This window comes from Rhinolophus sinicus, linkage group LG05 (genome assembly GCF_036562045.2).
Source record: "Rhinolophus sinicus isolate RSC01 linkage group LG05, ASM3656204v1, whole genome shotgun sequence".
In the NCBI taxonomy this organism is placed as follows: domain Eukaryota; kingdom Metazoa; phylum Chordata; class Mammalia; order Chiroptera; family Rhinolophidae; genus Rhinolophus; species Rhinolophus sinicus.
Window position 1 is genome coordinate 1,796,444 of NC_133755.1, and position 20,920 is coordinate 1,817,363.

General features: G+C 43.6%; 1 protein-coding gene across 1 annotated transcript in view; it reads left to right on the plus strand.

Moving 5' to 3' along the window:
* Positions 1-20,920, plus strand: part of DCDC2C (doublecortin domain containing 2C) — a 67,436-nt gene that overhangs the window by 37,599 nt on the left and 8,917 nt on the right. Inside the window, exon 10 of the mRNA XM_074331650.1 lies at positions 1,023-1,064. Coding sequence (XP_074187751.1) covers positions 1,023-1,064 — 42 coding nt within the window. The remainder of the gene's footprint in view (positions 1-1,022; positions 1,065-20,920) is intronic.

Below are 20,920 nucleotides of genomic sequence, written 5' to 3' on the forward strand. Positions count from 1 at the left end.
TCTTGCCACTTCCTGAAGCAGTTCTGGAAGTCCTCTTTCATGAGTGTCTTTAGTTGTGTTGTCGTGGCTGCCTCGATGTCCTGAATCATTTTGACTTTGGGGAAGAGCAGAAGTCACATGATGCCAGGTCCAGTGAATAAGGTGGATGAGGACACACTGTAATGTTTTTATTTGATAGAAACTGCTGTACCAGAAGCAATGTGTGACATGGAGCACTGTCATGATGGAGGATGATTTACGGCACCCTTTAAAACACACCTTCTCTCAACTGTAGCTCACACCCGACTGACTGCACTGAACACATTGACACTTGTCACACACTGTTACTGAGGTCCATTGCACTGCTTCCTGTATGGAAGATCCCTGCCTTTCTGTTGGATGGCACTCGGCAGCAGCATTCACCGTATTTTATCACAACGGAAAGGCTCTGTGTCACACATCGCTTCTGGTACGACAGTTTCTGCCAAATAAAAACATTACAGTGTGTCCTCATCCACCTTATTTACGGGATCTGGCACCGTGTTACTTTCGGCTCTTCCCCAAAGTCAAAATGACCATGAAAGGTAAACGTTTTGAATCAATTCAGGACATCGAGGCAGCTACAACAGCACAACTAAAGACACTCACGAAAGAGGACTTCCAGAACTGCTTCAGGAAGTGGCAAGAACGATGGGATAAGTGTGTTTGAAGTGAAGGGAGTATTTTGAGGGGGATTAATGGCAATGTGCCTTTTATTGGAATAATTTTAAAAAATTTAAACATTAACTGTATTTTTTAAATCACATGTCGTACATGAAAACAAAGAACTTAGAATGGGAAAGGTGTAGTCCTGACAAAATGGAAGGGGAATGGGAGGAACAGGACAGCAGAAGTGGCAGAAGGAGGGGGTCAGGGCTTGAAACTGGACAGGAAAGAATTTGACGGAACCAGGAAAGAGAGAGGAGATGGGGAAAAGTAAGGACTTACTGGACAATATCCTTCTCGCAGACAGTTGATTACTGTGTTTATTTTTTTAATCATAGGAAGAAGAAGATGCCAGGCTTTATGAAGACAACAAAAGAAAGGTTTGTATCCATAAATTCTGTAGTTTTGGGTTTCCTATTCTGAAGACAGACCTAACACGATAATCAAGCACTTCCAGGTAGTCAAGTTCGTTAACTGTTGGTCCGTTTGGTACAAACTCATAATGGATAATCCCTCTGATGTCAAAAAAGGTAAGCGACATGGTTGTAATGAGTTTGTGAACCTAATTGCCAGACCTTGTACATGTATATCACATCATTGTGCTGCACACCTTAAAACCCATGACGGTGCACAACCAACCTTAGCGTGCACACTTTTATTTGTTAATCACACGTCAAGAAGGCTAGAAAAAGGGATGAGCAAACATGGGTCAGCTTCCGCCACCGCATCTCCCTGGGGAGTCTCAGAACCTTCGCTCCCCTGCACTCAAAATGCCCTCCTTGCTCCCCTTCTGCAGTGGATTCTTTCCCTTCCTGCCCTCACCCCTGCCTTGTGTTTGCAGCGGCCTGGGCTCCATTCCAAGCCTGCCGCCCTCCCTGCAGGCATCTGCTGGACAGAGGGTGGAATCAAGGCAGCGTGTCTGACATGCTGCCACCGGGCTGTCTGTCCTCAGGGCCCCGATTTGCTTGTCGACCTTGACATTGTGGAAGGAAAAGGGGGTGAAATTAAGCCAGATGCTCAGGGAGGCACTCAGGTCGCCTGTCTGGCCATTTGTTTCCTGGTTTGTGTTTTCATTCACCAGTTGTCTGCAATGTTATCTATTATGAGAAAACTGATTTGAATCAGGTGAACAAAACTCTTGAGGCCACCTGCCAGAACACAGATGAGAATGGCCCTGGGGTTTTGCTGTGAGCACCTCTTAATAAGAAGAGGACTTTGTGCCCGGCTTGTAATGCCTCAGTAGCAGGAATAGGACAGGAGAAAGACGTGACCCTCCGAAGCTCAGCGAGGTGGTCCTCTAGGCGTGAGTCTGGCCCGGGGACACAATGCATCCTAACTATTTCCGTTTTCAGCGAGGGGTAATTTTATTGCGCTTCTGCTGCCCCATGCGTACCAGTTTCTATTAAAATATGACCACAGAATGTACAAACCATCGCGGCCACACAAGGAAGAAGCATTTCACTTTCATTTATGTGGTTTTCCACATGAGTTATAGGGATGCTAGCTTATAACTTTAAAACACCTGAATTATTTTTAAGTATAAGAATATTTGTGGTCAATTTCAGTGTTTTTGTAAGGAAGCAAAAACCCTGGAGTTCAGGGTTCTGTAACACATATAGGGCTATAAATATGCTTTTTTTTTTGACAGAAAACGTAACATTTTCAATGTTCATTTCAAGGCAGGCTTAATGAAAAACTTTACTGGCTGCCTACACCACACTCTAGGAAGGTACTTTTAGGTGAATTTATTACTTAGTTACCCTAAATTGACGGCCATATTTTGGAGAAAAAATATCTTTTCCTCCGAATAGTTTAGAGGAAAGAAAATCAGAAGCACGGAGAGCAATGGGGCCAGATGGTGCATGGGCACTTTGAGTTGACAAATGGGGTTGTCCCGAGGCTTTTTCTTGATCCCACATATCTTCTGTGAACCTGGCAGCTTTTCTCTGAGAGGCAGCCAAGATAAGAAATCACAGGGTGGCTGTTACTCAGAGCTCAAGTCTGCTCTTAAGATGGCGTGGAGATGCCATCAGTGAGGCCATATAACATCGATTCGAGTCAAGGCACTTATTTATTCATCCTCAGGGTTTGTCTCTATTGGTATTGGAAGGAGGTTAGTGCCACAGCAGTGCAAAAACAAGTTCTATAAATAAAATTCACATTTTTTGCTTGTAAGTAGAATGAGTAGGGAAAGACAGGCTTTATTTTTTTTTTAAAGTTCTGATCTATCAAAGAGCAAATTCACACTTTGCATAGAACTATATTCAGGATTTCATGCATTTCACAAACTGCCATCTATCGTAGCACAGTGCATGGGTTGGATTTCTAATTACCAAACTGTACGCATACTTGGGGGACGGGGGAAACTGAAATGCCCCTAAACGTCCTTCGGTTCTGCTCTGCATCTGAAGCTTGTGTGACATTCTCTGAACCTTCTTTGTCACCATGTCAAATGTGTATTATGACATCTTCATCAGAACAGTCACTGGCTCCTGTCCGGGCGTCTGTCCGTGGAATATACTGGGCTTATGGAACCTTAAAATTCAGAGCCAGAAGCACCCCTAGAAATAAACGATTCTTCTCCCGTCCTTTCACATGACTGAGGAGGAAATGGAAACATCTCTTTACTTGTCTCAATACTGGAATTTTTAGCAATTTCCTTTTGCAACAGAAATATTTTAAACCATTTCCAAATGTCCAGTGAGGGCATGGTCTGCACTTAGCGCTCATGCAGGTGTAAAAGGCTCCGTGCGAGGTTCAGACACAGTGAGTCGTGGAAAGAGCCGACCTTATCGTCTGATGCACACATCACTGCTGCCCACAGAATCTGCAGGAGGCAGTGGGCCTGGGGGCGCAAGGCTAGCCCATCGCAAGGGGTTTAAGACCATATGTTTAATGCAAAGCGTCTATTCTCACTTGCTGTATATAAACATATGGAATTAAAAATTTTTTTACATTTGATTTTTAAAGTATTGAAAAGCTATCTAAATAGGGGAAGCTAGTGACTCCTTTTTTCCTAATAAAAAGAATAAAATCCTAGTTCAGAAATTCTCCCTGCAGATGGTGAGCTTGGAGGTTGTGGCTGCGTTTGTTTCAGGCCTTGGAGTTTGGTGTATAAAGGGAAGTGTGACAAGCCTGTGGTCCTACTGTTGGAACTCCTGCAGTAGTCTCCACTTTCTGTAATGTGCTGCTTACTTCAGTGGGACTCTAGCATAAAGTAAACACTTTAGACCAGTGGTTCTCAAACTTCTTATTCTCAGGACCCCAAAGAGCTGTTGTTTGTATGGGTTATAGTGACCAGGAGGTACTAGAAATTAACAGAGAAATTTGAAATCATTTGTTGATTCATTTAAATAATTATAACATAAATCAAATGCTTGCTATTATAACTAACATATTTTTCATGTGAAACATATTTTGCAAGACAGAAAAGTTGCCAGTGAGCAGCGCGTATCGTTTTCCATTTGGCAGCTCTCTTGACTGGCCTGGCTTAATAGAAGAGAGACAGCTGGGTTTCATATCGGCTTCTGCACCAGTTTGTTGCTTTCTGATATTCTGAAGGTGAAGAAAATCCAGCCTCACATAGATAGGTACTTGGAAAAGAAAGGGATGGCCTGGTCAGATGATTGTGGATGTTCTTTGATATGACACCAAAACTTGACAAGGGACAGTTTCTTAAAGATTAGTTGCAATTTGGAATCAGGCACTAAGTCAGTGAAATTTTAATTCTTTGTTACACTAAAATCTGTTGTTTTATGCTGCTTTTTGAATGAGTTTTCTCCGTGCATGAGTTTGCAACATGATGCATTGCTCATTTGGCAAATATTGGTTTTTCAGGGGGTTATGCAAATGTTGACACATTGAATTATACAATATTAAGACAATCATATGCATTAATAGTTCCACGAATATCTTTAAAAAAGACTTCCAGTATTGGGAAGCTATCAAACACATGCGCATGTTTTGCAAATGCTGATCTTGTTGCATGTTCATATTTTATTATTGGATCCAAATACTATCAGTTGTGTTCACTGAAGTGATAGCCTCATTTTGTTCAAGAAAAGGGCAACATGATACAGAAGTAAGAGATTCACTGTTACGATAAACATTTGAAAAATGGTCTTACCTTAATTTCAAAGTACCTCTACCTGGGCTGTACTTGTAATTGAAAGTGTCTTTACAGTGAGAATTTTAATGTTATCCCCTTTACCCCCATTCTGGTCTCTTAGAGAATTGGGATGCAGATTGAGGAAAAGTCTACCCTCTATCGAATTATTAGTGACATTTCCTTTTTAGGTCAATTTTGACAAGACTAGATTGTTATTTTAAACTTGGGAATATAAACTAAAATGGGGATGAATGCAGCCAGTGACTACATAGAATTAACATACTTTTTTCTCCTTATCAATAACATAGATAACTGAAAATCAAAGAAATGCCAAAATAACCTCCCCTGAGTGAAAAGTCCCTACCCAGCCCCAAGAAATCCCACCCAGAGCTGATAACAAGTCACACACCTTGTATTCTCCCTGCTCTCTCTCCAGAAGCTGCTTTGGGTGAGAAGGCGTGGAGTTCTGGGTGTGTTCACCCAGCAATGGCATAATTAGAATGAGAGTGGTCCACGGAGGGGGGGAGGGGCCATCTCTGTGCAGGAAGCAGGGTCCACCGAGGTTTCCGGTGTCAGCGGGGCTGTCAGCTCCTTCCTGGTGGAGAAAGTACCAGAGCCTCACAATGGGCATGAAGAAAACCCACATCGCCATCCTTAGTCATGTGACTGACGTGGGTGTTTTTGGAAAATGTGTTTCTTCACTGGTCAGTGGGAACAAAGTCAAAGAGATGCTTTTTAGTGTTGCCTCGTATAAGCTGCTGGTGACCCTGACAAGTGGCAAAGAATGAGTGTGTCACCTCGTGTCTGTGTTTCCAGTGCAGGGCTTCCGTGAAATGTTTTAGAAAGTACCTTATGACATTTTAAGGGATTTTTTGCAAGGAAGCTTTCAGTGTTTGATCCTAGAGATGGTGAGGACGGACACATGGCTTACCGCACACTTTCAGTGATGCTGTGTGCCCAGTCGATGGGTTTCTGCGAGGACGGGGCAGGGGTGTGTGTGTGTGTGGATAAAGTGCAAACGAGCAGCACCTCATTTCTCTCACTTCTAAGCAATGATGGGTTTTGTACAAGTGATTTTCTAAGTACACGATGTCTCTGAGGATAAGCCACAAGTTTTGTTTTTTAAAACCTGTCTCCTGATGAATCCGTCATCATTTTGCACATGGCAGGCGTTTGTCCCTTTGCAGAATGGCTTCCGCTGGCTGTGCTTTTTGTGTCCTGTTCTTGTTGTGCCTTCTCCTGTTGTCTGCTCTCACTGCGGGACTCAGGGGTGCCTCCTGCTGCCCTCAGGCGGAGTGGGCGGGGAAGGGGGCAGCAGCGTCCATCACCCCTTTCTAGCCTGTGGCTTCTGCTGGGTGGCAGGGCAGGAAGCAGCTCAGCTTGTGGAAATAGTGGAAATGGATTCCCACTGGGACACTGAAGCCTTTCTTGGCAACATGGCGTGTAGATGTGTAAACACATGGATTTGTGACATAGTTTTTAGTGCTGTGTTTGCCTTTTGCTGTTTTCTGGGTAAGTGCTATTCCGGGAATTCTGTCTCCAGATAAGTGAGGTGTTGCTGCAGCCCCCTGAGCCTGCGCTTGCTACTGTACCTCACATTGTAGAGAAACTGGGGGGCAGCCCCTCACAGGCTGGGCTGACGAGGCCAGAAACCAGTGGGCCAGCTCCAGAGCTCTGGTCCTGGGATTTTTTCTTCAAAAGCGAATTAGTTTTTAACAGCGTTCTTGCGGTATAATTCGTGTACACTGGAGTTTGAGGAGCTTTGGCAAGTGTCCCCATGCACAGCCAGTGGTGACTGACAGCTGGATGGGCTTTCCAGTCAGACTTTGGATTTCAGCCCACCTGTAACTCACACTTCCAAAATTTCCCCCACGCTTCCAGGTGCTCTGCTGCTCTGCTGGTCACCTGCCACCTCGAGCAGAAAGGCTGTGATTTGGCCTTGGGGTGAGCTGCAGGGGTGCAGAACGCAGTGTCTGAACAGAATCCCCTTGTTCCTGCCGCCTTTGGTGTTTCCAGGGCCTACATAGCTGCTTTCAATAATTGCGAGCATCTTTTTCAGTTTATAATCTTACACGCAGGAAGTTCCACCTGACCCAGCACTTCACAGCCTTTATTCCCTTCTTGGGTCATTTCACTTCCTTTTAAAAAACTGAGGTGTAATGTAAGTACGGTAAAACAAAACCCTGTTCCGTGTAAAGTCCTAAGAGTTTGGGGAACACATACAATCCTGTAACCAGCAGCACAGTCAATATGGAAACTCCATCGCCCCCCAATTCCCTGTGTGCCTCCGCAATCAACCCCCTCTCTACCTGCGCCCCAACCCCACTGCGACCTGGCAGCCGCTGGTCTGTTTCTGTCCTAAGGTTCTGCCTTTTCCAGAAAGTCATGTAACTGGAAGCGTGTAGTGTGGAGACTTTTGAATTTGCCTTCTTTCTCTCACCGTGATGCCTGTGAGTCTCAGCTGACCCTGTATGTGCTGGGGCCTGTTTCCTGACTCAGTGTCCCTCCCCTGGATCCACGTGCTTTCCTTCTGCCAGTATTGAACTGCCTTGTGTACCGTAGCTTTGGACTCAGATTATGTGAGACCTCCTGGTTTATTCTTCCTTTTCAACATTGTTTTGGGCTATTCTAGGTCTTGGTCTTTCGAAGTCAATACAGACTCAGCTTGTCAATCTCTGCAGAAACCTGGTGAGCGCGGTGCGGCTGTTCGGGTGTGTAGCTCGACCTGGGGGTCTCACATGTTAACGACGTTGGTACGATGCATGAAGCCGTCCTCTCCATCTACTTAGCTCTATGGTTTCTGAAACCAGTGTTTTGTGTGTGTGTGTTCAGCATACTGATCTTCCACATATTTTGTTAGATTTACATGTAAGTGTTTTGTTTTTGGAACTATTGTACATGGCCCTTAAAATTTTAACTTCTAATTATTTGTTGCTAATATACAGAAAAACAGTTGATGTTTGTATATTGGCCTGTGTCCTGGAATCTTGATAAATTCATCAGTTCTAGTAGCTTCCTGTAGGTTCTTTGGGATTTGTCTACTTAGTCATATTGTCTGTGAATCAAGGCCACATTATTTCTTCCTTTCCTATCTGGGTGCCTTTATTTCTCAGTCTTATCTTACTGCACTGGCTACAGTCTCCAGTATGATGTTGGATGGGAGTGGTGAGAGCAGGCGTACTTGATTTCCTCCTGATTTCAAGGGGAAAACATTCGGATTTTCATGACTATATGTGGATGCATGTGTATGTGTTTATGTAATGTACATGTTTATGAATATTGAATCCGACTATATATAAGGAAAGATAATCCATTATAAAGAAGTGGAGTTTATCCCAGGAAGGAAAATCTAATTCAAGTTTGAAAATCAATCAACTCAGTTCAGCATCTCAACAGGCTAAAAAGGAAAATCACATGTTTATCTCAATAGATGCAGAAAAAACGTCTGACAAAATGCAGCATCCATTCATGCTAAAACTGTCAGCAAACTAGGAATACAAGGTAACTGTCAGTCTGATAAATGGCGTACACAAAAATATGTATATATATATATATATATATATATATATTATGCACAAACCAATGTGTTAATATTTTGTGAAGGATCCTTGTGTCAGTTTTCAGGATGATTATTAGCCTGCAGGTTTTTATTGTTTTCAACTTGCAATGTCTTTGGTTTTGATATCAGGGTAATGCAGGCCTCATGAAATGTCCACAGGTCATGTTTCCTCCTGATCAGAGTGCAGTTACGGGGTTTTAGAAGAAATACCACAGAGGCCACGTGCTCTTCTTGTCACATCTTCTCAGTGGAGGTCCACATGTCGTCCCTAATATTAACCTCCATTGCTTGGTAATGTATTGTTTGTCAGGATTCTCCACTGCAAACTTCCTTTTCATCCCTTTTTGTATTCTGTTTGCTGAAATCAAGTCCTGAAGGCTAGTGTCTAACAGGAGGTGGGGTGGGAAGTCACCATCGCCTCCAGGAGGTGTGAGTATAGTTAGTATAGATCTGTTCTTTGGGATTCTCCTGTAAGGAATATTTGGTTCTTTTTAAAAAAATCTCCAGTTTATTTATTTCTTCGACCATTTATTCATATCACTGTGGACTCTTGTATATTTATTTTCTACTTTGGTTTATAATCCAACATTACATTATTAATTTTGTTTTTGTGGTTCTATTTATTCCCCTTGTGGTCACTGGGATTCTTTCAGTCTGGTGCTTGGTTCCCTTTGACACGTTTGTTATTATAGGAACTCTTTTTTGCTGTTACAACAAGTTGCTCTGTGCTCACCTTGCATTTTCTCTGCCCTCCCCACAGAATCAGCCATTCATCCAGGGAGACTTGGCTTTGTGTGCTCACCTACCTCACTGAAACTTTTGACTGAAACTTTCTTACCCCTGTTGGCAGCCTGTTCCTCTAGGGCTCTGCCCCAGGGAAGCAGCACAGGACCCTGAACCTCCTTGAGGGGGTCTGTCTGTCCTTACGCTCCAGGCTAGTTGGTTGCTCTATATGATCTCAACTCTCTGATGAATTCAAGAAGGTGATAATTTTGTAGATTATCTGGCTTTTCCTTGTTGTTAGGATAGGAGTAGTCCTCTTTCCAGCTTTTCACGTTCCAAGGGGAAGCAAGGTCGTTTCTGACATGGGAAATGTTTGGGAGGATGACAGTGGTGGAAAACTTGGAGTGACCCCTGTGGGCATCAGTGGGAACGGAGACCCTGGGTCCCAGCTTCAGCTTGGCTTCTGAACTGCCCTCAGTTAAGAGTCCAACAGACTGGGGCTGAAGCCAGATGAGGGGAGCTTGTCTGGCCCCCGTGATCTGTGGGCTTTGTTGATTTTGGTCTGCATTCTTAGGCCAGGCCAGAGAGAGGCTGGCTTTTGCTGCAGCAAGGAGAGGTAGGCCGCTTCCCTGCATGGCGGTCATGTTTTGGCAAATCATTGTCACATGCATTGCCACCTCGAGTGGACTAACCTTTGTTGCAAACCTCAGCTCTCAGGGTCCAGTTGTAGCTGAACTCCAATCCTGAGGACTCTGGTTTCAGAGAAAAAAGTACCAGCTGCTAATACTGATGGTTTCTATTTCAGGAAGACAGTTCACGAATGTCTTTTAAGAAAAGGTTTCCCTTAAGACACAACACAAAGAAAAAAGGTATGTCATGTGCATGTTAAAGAAACAGAAACGTCTGTATGTCTGAATTTGTAACAATTCAGCCATGGGTGAGGGTGCTTGTCGAAGCTCATCATAAATAACTGGTCAGTGTTGTCTCTTGAAATGTAGTTAAAATGGACAGAGAACACATGACAGAGAAAAGGTCGTACTTCTCGCCCACCGTCTACTTGCTGCCTTCCCGTAATGATACCACCACCAAATTATTAATTCCTTTCCTAAATATTTTCAGGACTGTTTCCTTATAATCCTAATTCTTTGGATTTGTAGTTTCAAAAGCAGTTTGTGAAGGGTTTTCATGTATTTCTAGTAGAACATATTAGCCATGAAAAATAGGACAATGACATGTTACAGTATTAAATGACACAATGCAAATGGTCACAACCCTATGACTGTATTAACCATTTGTCTTTTTATTACATAAATTGGGTATTTTACAGATGAGGAAACTGAGGCATAGAGAGAGTAGTTGCCCTTCCCAAGGTCACATGGTTGTTTTCTGTGTTACTGAACTTGTAATGTTGTAGCCAGAACTCACACGCGGGGTATGTCTTCTGGGGTTTGAAGGTCTCGCATCCATGAGTAGGCATGGAAACCCCTGCAGGTCACTCTGTCACCTTGAGTTGTGGCTCAGATCTTTATCAATAACTTCTATTCTCTTTGGATGTAATTCAGTTCTGAAAACAAAGCATCTGGATCCATTGTTTTCCTTTAAAGTGTGGTTATTACAATCCTGTAAGGTAAACTGGTAGTGAGGCTTGTGTAACACTGTGTTGACACCTCCCCTGCCTCTTCTTCTCCCCCTTCCCCCTCCCCTCCGTCCCATCCCCTTCTTCCCTCCCTTCCCCTCTCCCCCTCCCCCTCTCTCCCTCCCCCCTCCATATGTGAGGACTTGAAAGGTGGAGGCGTCTTTGCCGCAGGAGAGACTGAAGGGAGCTCTGCTGGCTGGCGAGGAGGGAGATGTGCCCAGGCTGCTCGGTCCCGTGGGCAGGCTGTCGCCTATCATATCTCACTAGCTGACTGCTCTTAGCATTTATACAAGGTTAAGTGAGATTAACTACCCCCAGGGGGAGCCTGGGAGGGAAAAGAAATCACGAAAGAGCAGCTTGAAGGTAGAGGTGGAAGTGGAGAGCGGGGGTCTTGTTGGCACGAGAAGGCAGAGCCAACTTGGAGCCAGAGGGTGATGGCGTGTGGAGACCCGCGGGTGGGGTCAGGGGAGGGGCGGTGTTTTCAGGCCCCAAGATGACAGTGAGCGCTCTGTGGGGGTGGGTGGGGGGTGGGGGGGTGGGGGGGGTGTTTCATGCTGTTTTTCATCCACGGCCTGGGAGAAAAATGGATTGAGGAGCAGAGGCTCATAATGGGCTCAGACCCACCCTGCACTATGCTATTTCGGGTTTTAATTTTAAAACTTCATTATAATTAGCGATGCCCCCACAATAAAAATCTTTCAACAACAATTTCCTTTGCGTGTTGGGGAAATTGTTTCCTTTGAATATTGGGGAATGTATAGCTTTTGATTGTCTACTCTTGTTGGGAACTTCAGAGAAAAATCATTGTTCAGGACGGTGAATGCCAACCGGAGTATCAGGGAAGCTTTTTTTGTTCTCATGCAAAGAGGTTTATGAAGTGGAGCTCCCGGCCATTAAAATGCAAAGGTGGCGCTGGCCCCACCCTGGAGCAGAGGCCCACAGAGGCCCCACATCACCACCTAGTGACCAGAAAGCACCCCTTGGGCGTCACAAGCAAGTCTGACGGAGTTTAGGATGTGGGTCTAACCCACTGCTTCTCTTTTCTCGTGTAATTTGATTTTGAATTGAAGGGTGCTCCTCAGGGAGCAGTTCACCCCGGAGGGAACATCAGTGGGCAGAATCGGACCCATCTCCCCCGTTCACCCCTCCTTACCCTCTCCCTGTAGTTAAAATCTGGAGCACTTAAAAAAGTCCCATGACATTCTCCAGGCTTTTATTGAGCCTTAACTGTATAACATGTGTAGAACCATCTGCCGTAACAATTATTTAAAAGTATGCTCAGGCTCCGCAGTGGCTTCAGAGACCTTTCTCTTTGATTTTTAGTTTCATTATAAGAACCTTGCCAGGTGATGAGCCTCACTTTACAGAGGAGAACACAGAACGATTGCCTGTCATGTCCTTGGTGACAAAGGTGACAGAAGAAGCAGAGCAGAAAGCCAAGCGCATCCACTGCCTTCCCTCTGTAACTGGTGCAGGGACGGGCCTGCCGGTGGCTGTAACCATGACAGCACTGAGCACCTGAGGAGGTGGCTGTGACTGATGTCATGTCCCCTCCAGTTTGTTTCCAAGTGGTCAGGTTCCCTGTGGACTCGACCCAATAGCTGCGGTTCAATTACAGCCTTCAAGGTCTCTGGGGAATTTTTCATTCAGGCACATGGCAGTGCTCTTGGAGCCCAGGGGGCAGTCCGAGGCCACCGGAATGTGGCTCAGCATCAAGATTGATTTGGGAGAAGGGAGTAAGCCCATTTCACACCTCACGTAGAAAACGTCCCTTTCCTGCTGAGTGCTCAGGACTGTTAGTGGCCATTCATCCAATCCACTGCTTTAGAATCAGATGCTTAAGAAACCCTGGGATTTTTACCAGTTGCAATGCTTGTTCCCAAAACACTGCCGTGCCTTCTTACGCTTTGTGAGAGTGTAAGTTTCGTTTCCCTGGGAGAAGGAGGCACGTTTAAGGCCCTGAAGTTCAATTCAAGGCAGTAAGAAGTTGTTGCTGCTTTTCTCCCTGGGAATCGTCCTTGGCTGTGTTTTGTTGCAGTGTTTTTGCTCGTTTGTGAGAGTTGGGACGTGGAGGGATATTCAGGGTGAAGGAACAAAGTATCAGGAAAAAGACCAACCGTTTCCTGCTGTGATTTGCCACCTGCCGGATTTGGCTTCCGTGTCCGCAGGGGCAGCGAGAAGGCTCAAGCACACGCTGCCCAGCCGGGAGCCGGGCCTGGACATCCGGGGCGGCGTGGGTGCCAGTGGTCCTGCCCACCTGCCAGGCCCTGTGTGAGCCGCGAGGCAGAGCACACAGCCAGATTCTCGTTCCGCGCGAAGGCTTCCTTCCTTACATGTCTTTCTTTCCTGTGATTTTAGTCCATCTGGCAACTTAGAAATTCTTAAAAATGAATTTTTAATATATTTTTTTTACATCATAAATCAGCTTGGCTCTGTGATGACCTGTTATGGATTGTCATGCAAAGAGCTACTAACAGTTGGTGCCAACATGGGTCGAGCAGGCCAGACGCCCTGAGCAAGATGGAAAGTGCATGTCCGGTGACTGCCTTGCCGTTCTGATCAACACGTAGTCGCAAAGCATCTTAGGGTCTTGCGGTGCATCTCCTAAGCGCTGTCCATCTTGACAGCCCCTGACTTGCAGTGACAGCCCCTGACTTGCAGTGACAGCCTGCTCCAACAAATTTAATCATTGTGGGTTTTTTATTTCTTTAAAGTTTATTGAGGTGACAATTGTTAGTAAAGTTACATAGATTTCAGGTGTACAATTCTGTAATACATTATCTATATCTCACATTGTGTGTTCACCACCCAGAGTCAGTTCTCCTTCCATCACCATATATTTGATCCCCTTTACCCTCATCTACCACCGCCCACCCCCTTACCCTCTGGTAACCACTAAACTATTGTCTGTGTCTATGAGTTTTTATTCCTTCATTTGTTTGTCTTGTTCTTTTGTTGTTTTCAGTTTTATATACCACTAGCAGTGAAATCATATGGTTCTCTGCTTTTTCTGTCTGATTTATTTCGCTTAGCATTATAATCTCAAGATCCATCCATGTTTTTGCAAATGGTACTATTTCATCTTTTCTTACTTCCAAATAGTATTCCATTGTGTATATATACCACAACTTCTTTATCTCTTCATTTATCAAAGGACATTTTGGTTATTTCCATGTCTTGGCCACCGTAAATAAAGCTGCAGTGAACATTGGAGCACACATGTCTTTATGGATAAATGTTTTCAGATTTTTTTGGTAGATACCCAGGAGAGGGATTGTTGGATCATGTGGTAATTCTATTCTTAATTTTTTGAGGGACCTCCACACTGCCTTCCATAACAGCTGCACCAGTCTGCATTCCCACCAACAGTATATGAGGGTCCCTTTTTCTCCACAGCCTCTCCACCACTTGTTACTATTTGTCTTGTTGATGATAGCCATTCTAACTGGGGTGATATGATACCTCATTGTGGTTTTTATTTGCATTTCTCTGATGATTAGTGATATTGAACATTTTTTCATATGTTTATTTGCTATTTGTATGTCCTCTTTGGAGAAATGTCTCTTCAGGTCCTCTGTCCATTTTCCAGTTGAGTTGTTTGTTTTTTTGTTGTTGAGTTACATGAGTTCCTTGTATATTTTGGATATTAACCCCTATCAGAGGCACTGTTTGCAAAAATCTTCTCCCATTCAGTTGGTTGCCTCTTTATTTTGTTGATGGTTTCTTTTGCTGTGCAGAAGCTTTTAAGTTTGATATAGTCCCATTCATTTATTTTAGCTTTTACTTCCCTTACCTTTGGAGTCAAATTCATGAAATGCTCTTTGAACCCAAGGTCCATAAGTTTAGTACCTATGTTTTCTTCTATGCAGTTTATTGTTTCAGGTCTTATGCTTAGGTCTTTGATCCATTTTGAATTAATTTTGGTACATGGTGACAGATAGCAGTCCAGTTTCATTCTTTTGCATGTGGCTTTCCAATTCTCCCAGCACCATTTATTGAAGAGGCTGTCTTTTCTCCATTGTATGTTTTTTGCTTCTTTGTCAAAAATTATCTGTCCATATTTATGTGGGTTTATTTCTGGGTTCTCAATTCTATTCCATTGGTCTATGTGTCTATTTTTCTGCCAATACCATGCTGTTTTGATTATTGTAGCCCTGTACTACAAGCTAAAGTCAGGGAGTGTGATACTTCTAGCATTGTTCTTTTTTCTTAAGAATGCTTTGGTTATTCGGGTTCTTTTGTGGTTCCAAACAAATCTGATGATTTTTTGTTCTATTTCTTCAAAAAATGCCTTAGCGATTTTGATGGGGATTGCATTGAATCTGTATATTGCTTTGGGTAATATGGCCATTTTAACCATCTTGATTCTTCCAATCCATGAGCATGGAATGTCTTTCCATTTCTTTGTGTCTTCTTCAATTTCTTTTAAAAATGTCTTATAGTTTCCAGCATATAGGTCTTTCACATCCTTGGTTAAGTTTATTCCTAGGTATTTTATTCTTTTTCTTGAAACTGCAAAATAAATTTTTTTTAAATTTCTTTTTCTGAGACTTCATTGTTAGTATATAGGAATGCAATGGACTTTTGTACATTGATTTTGTAGCTGGCAACTTTACTGTATTCGTTGATTGTTTCTAATAGCTTTTTGGTGGAGTCTTTAGGATTTTCTATATATAGCATCATGTCATCTGCAAAGAGTGATAATTTAACTTCTTCATTCCCAATTTGGATGCTTTTTATTTCTTTCTCTTGCCTGATTGCTCTGGGAAGGACTTTCAACACTACATTGAAAAGCAGAGGTGATAGGGGACAGCCCTGTCGTGTTCCTGAACATAGAGCAAAGGGCTTCAGTTTTTCACTGTTAATTACGAGATTAGCTGAGGGTTTGTCATATATGGCCTTTATCATGTTAAGGTATTTTCCTGCTATCCCTATTTTATTAAATGTTTTAATCATAAATGGATGTTGTATCTTGTCAAATGCTTTTTCTGCATCAATTGATATAATCATACGATTTTTGTCCTTTATTTTGTTTATGTGATGTATCACATTGATGGATTTGCGTATGTTGAACCATCCTTGTGCCCCGGGGATGAACTCCACTTGGTTGTGATGAATAATCTTTTTAATGCATTGTTGCTTTCGATTTGCTAGAATTTTGTTTAGGATTTTTGCATCTGTATTTATCAGAGATATTGGTCTGCAGTTTTCTTTTTTGTGTGTTGTCCTTACTAGGTTTTGGTATCAGGGTAATGTTGGCCTCATAAAATGAGTTAAGGAGTATTGTCTCTTCAATTTTTTTGGAAGAGTTTGAGCAGGATTGGTATTAAATCCTCTTTGAATGTTTGGTAGAATTCACTAGTGAAGCCATCTGGTTCTGGACTTTTGCTTTTGGGAAGGTTTCGGATGACTGATTCAATTTCCTTACTGGTGATTGGTCTATTTAGATTTTCTAGGTCTTTGTGATTCAGCCTAGGAAGGCTATATGTTTCTAAGAACTTGTCCATTTCTTCTAGGTTATTGAATTTGGTGGCATATAGTCCTTCATAGTATTCTTGGATGATCCTTTGTATTTCTGTGGCATCCGTGATAACTTCCCCTCTTTCGTTTCTGATTTTGTTTATTAGTGTCTTTTTTCTTTTTATCTTAGTGAGTCTAGCCAAGGATTTCTCACTTTTATTAATCTTTTCAAAGAAGCAGCTCTTTGTCACATTATTTTTTTCTATTCTTTTTGTTCTCTATTTCATTTAGTTCTGCTGTGATTTTTATTATCCTTTCTTTTGCTAGTCTTCGGTTTCACTTGTTCTTCTTTTTCTAGTTCTTTAAAGTGTAATGTGAAGTTATTTATCTAGGATTTTTCCTGCTTCTTGAGATAGGCCTGAAATGATATAAATTTCCCTCTTAAAACTGCTTTTGCTGCATCCCCAAAATTTTGGTTGGATGTATTTTCATTGTCATTTGTTTCTATGTATCTTTTGGTCTCTCCTCTAATTTCTTCTTTGACCCTGTCGTTTTTTTAAAAGTATGTTGTTTAATCTCCACATATTTTTGGTTTTTCTTGCTTTCTTTTTGCAGTTGATATCCAATATCAAAGCCTTTTGATCAGAGAATATGCTTGGTATGATTTCAATCTTCTTAAATTTGCTGAGGCTAATTTTGTGTCCCAATATGTGGTCTATCCTTGAGAATGTTCCATGTACACTAGAAAAAAATGTATAGTCTGATGTTCTAGGATGAAGTGCTCTATAAATGTCAGTTATGTCCATTTCATCTAATGTGTCAAGTTTGGGAAGTTCTCATCGACTATTTGTTTGAATATATTCTCTGTTCCCTTCTCTCTTTCTTCTCCTTCTGGTATGCCCATTATTCTTATATTGCTCTTTCTGATGGAGTCAGAAAGTTCTTATAGAGTTCTTTCATTTCTTTTAAGTCTCAAGTCAAGTTTTTTCCGTCCGTGTCATTTCCAGATTTCTGTCTTCGATGTCACTGATTCATTCCTCCATCTGGTCAACTCTACTACCTAAGCTGGCTATTTCATGCTTCATTTCTTTTATTGAGTTCTTAATCTCCAGAAATTCTATTTGGTTCTTTTTAAAAATTTCAATCTCTTTGGTAAAATGCTTATTTTGTTCTTTGATTGAGTTTCTGAGTTCATTAAACTGCTTTTCTGTGTTTTCTTGCTTCTCGTTGAGTTTTTACAGAACTGCAATCTTGAATTCTCTGTCATTTAAGTCACATATTTCCATATCTTTAAGTTCATTTTCTGGAGACTTTTCATTTTCTTTCTGAGCTGTCTTGTTGCCTTGGTTATTCTTGGCAATTAATGATTTATTATTTCTCTTCCTAGACATCTATGGGGGTGGGTTCTGCAACAGGTTGATAGAAAGAGATCTTTCTTTTGTTTTCCAGTAGGTGTTGGTAGAATGTTTTATTTTTCTCTCCAACTGCAGCCCTTTATTCTCTCTCACACTGTATTGTTATGTTTTCTCTGCACTATTCCAAGCTTCTCACACAATGGGGGGATTCCCTGGAAGGTGGGCTTCTCCTCTGTGAACAGTTCGCTTGGGTCATAGGGTGTCACCTCTGTGGGGAGATGTGGAGAGCTTCTGAAGTTCCAAATCTCTTCCTGCACCAGATTCAGAGCCCGTGTGTTTCAGCAGCTCTGTTTACTCCTGCAGTGATTCACCCAGATAGGTGGGAATAGGGGCAGGGTGGGTTGTGAAAGGTGGCCCAGAGCAATGGTGGCGACCACCACCACAGCCAGTCCTGCTTCCAAGGCTCCCTCCCTGTAGGGACAAAGTCCCAGAGTATAGTTTCCAGGCTCTCGGCCTCATGTGGAAAGGTGCTGGCTCGGTTATCGTCTGTAATCAGATGGCCATCAGCTGTAACTAGTTGGCCATCAGCTGTAACTGATTAGCCATTAGCCACTAATATAACTGCTATGGCTATGCTCACAAGGCAATTGGCAGAGAAGTGGATGGCGGATTGTGGATCATGTAGATCCTGCTTCCTGTATCACCAACCCAGCTGCTGGCAAGAGTATGAAACCCCATCCATGGCTCCGTTGGTGTTTCTTTTTGGCCTCACCATATTATGTGTCCACCCGCCGAGTACAGGACCAGAGACTCTGTATTACACTCCCCTTTGCCGGAACTAGTTGGGCTTTGAGTCTGGGTCTGTGGACCACATTTCTCAGAACTGAAAATATTCTGTTTTGATCTGACACTGCTACTGTTCCGCTTCTAGCACTGGGCGGGTGGGGGTGGGGTGAGCTCTGGGAGTGTTGGGAGGGGGCGGCTAGTCTCAGTGCCTAAGGTTTCCATTCTCTGCGGCAGTGAGGGCTTAAACCACTGTTTTCAGCCTTCTTCCCTCAGTCTTTGCTCCGAGGTCCCTGCCGTGAGTGTTGGGTTCAGCCGTGTTATATGCTGCCCCCTCAGCCCTGTGGGCCATAAGCAGAGCCCTAGCAGTCTGAGTTCTTCCATCTCCCGCAGCTGTGGTAGTTCCGGGATGCAGTGAGCTCTGAGCACTGAGCTAGGTCTGCATCCTGCACCCGCACGGCTCCGTCTCCACACTTTTCCCTTCCCTCCTCCCCCGCTCATGCAATTTGCCCACCTTTAGGTGATTTCAGTAGTGAGCCTCTTAGTCTTGCCTGTCTGCTGCGCAGGGAGTCCTTTGTGGAGTTATAGTTCTTCAATTTGTTGTAAATTCCAGGGGAGATTTCAAGAGGTTCACCTCACGCCACCATTTTTATGACATCTCTATTGTGGTTTATTTTTTAATTCTCCAGGTAAAGCTGGGAGACGCACTTGCCTGAGCCAGGCTTCTGGTCATTTTCCTGCTGTTTCTGTGATTGTCATCAGAGTGACCCTAAGCAGAAGGTGATTCTGTGGCCTCCAGGGCTCTTGGCTGTCACCTTCTGTCTTCCCCCACTCCTCAAGGAACCTTGCCCTCACTTTCTCTCTCCAGTGGATTAAGCTTCTCTTCTCAGTGCTGTTACCAGTTCTTTACACACCATAGTGTGAAATTAAGGCAGTGTGGTAAGTGGAAGTGGCTAGTAACTGAGCTCGATGGTAATGCCATGTAGGCTTGTGAAGGCAGCCTGGTCTATAGGTTCGGACGTCAGCCATGCAGAAAATCATTCCCTGGACATGTTCCTCACTTGACCCAAGAGTAAGGCTAACAGAGAGAACAGCAGTGATTGCCACTGGCTTGGTGGTACGGACCGATCTTGTGTGTGAATGGCTGCATACCTGCGCGTGTCTGACTGCAGTCTCACAGACATTTCGTAGGTCATGACTTAGCCAGTTGGTATTTCTCCCAATCCTGTCCATTGTGAGTGGTTATTTGACAGGTTTGTTTTTTGGCAAATCTGGCTGGTGGTATTCTGTGATCTTTTACTGGGGGTAAAAGGATGCTTGGACTGTCACATGGCATGAGGAGAGCCAGCCCTGCGTCCACATCCCAGAGACCGATATGGTGGTGGCCCTGGACCTACTCAGGCCTGTCCCAGGTCCTAGCGCTCCATATCAGAGGAGGCACTGAAACCACACACTCCCATTCGGTTCCAAGTCGGGCTGACTTTGTGAAATCAGCGTGTGGTTCACCTCTTCCCATCATCTTTTCTAGACTGATGAGTCAGTGCAGAGAGCTGCCCATCTCCCCCCACCCCGCCCCCACCCCCCCATGCTGAGGCTGGATGGAGAATCCAGAGGTGATGTTGGGGACAGCAGCCCTGGGGACAAGAGCTCAGTGGTCACTTGAGCGGTGTGGTGGGATTGGCTTTCGTTCGCCTGGGGCTATTTGAGTTCTGAAGCCAGAGTCTTTGCCTTCAGACGGAACAGCATCCAAATAATTCCAGACAAAAGTGTTCACTGTACCTTTTCCTCCTTAGATCCCTTTCTTTCTACCAAACAGGAATTGTTTCTGAGCGTCTGAAATCTCTCTCTTCCTGTGTAGTACTTGATCTCTATGATCCCTTCTCTAGTCTCCGAGGGTAAATAATCTTAGTCCAGATTAAATGACCTTTTTAGTCTTATAAAAATAGTTTTGGGGTGGCTGAATGGCTCAGTTGGTTAAAGCGCCAGCTCTTAACACCAATGTTGCCAGTTCGATTCCCACATGGGATGGTGGGCTGTGCCCTCCACAGCTAGATTGAAAATGACGACTGGACTTGGAGCTGAGCTGCGCCCTCTGCAGCTAGATTGAAGGACAGTGACTCTACTGAGCTGATGGGTCCTGGAAAAAAACCAAAACACACTGTTACCCAATAAAAAAAAAAAAAAAAGTTTCTTAGCAATTATGAGTTGGATTTTATGGCAGCTTCCCTCCTTAGTGACAAAATACAGGCCATTTCCTTTGCTTCCTGGTAGCCATAAAAATGGTGTTGGTTTTCTCTTGTTTGTAGACAGCCCTCTTTCAAAATGGTTCTGGAGAAGCTGCCATTGGATAAAGTAAAATTGTACAACAGCGTTGGCATGTAATTATTTAAAAATTGTTTTTAGACTATTTGAGAATTGAAAAGGAGAAGCAAAATATTAATCAGAGGAACTGAGCATTAAAATGAACCTTAATGGTTTAAATCAACCACACGTGCAGTGGGGGGTGTGGGGTGCAGGTTCTGGGGTCGCCCTTGATATCTGTGGGGTCTGAAGTAAGTCACTTAACGTCTCTGAACAGTATTTCCCTCGTCTGCGGCACTGACAGCATTTGG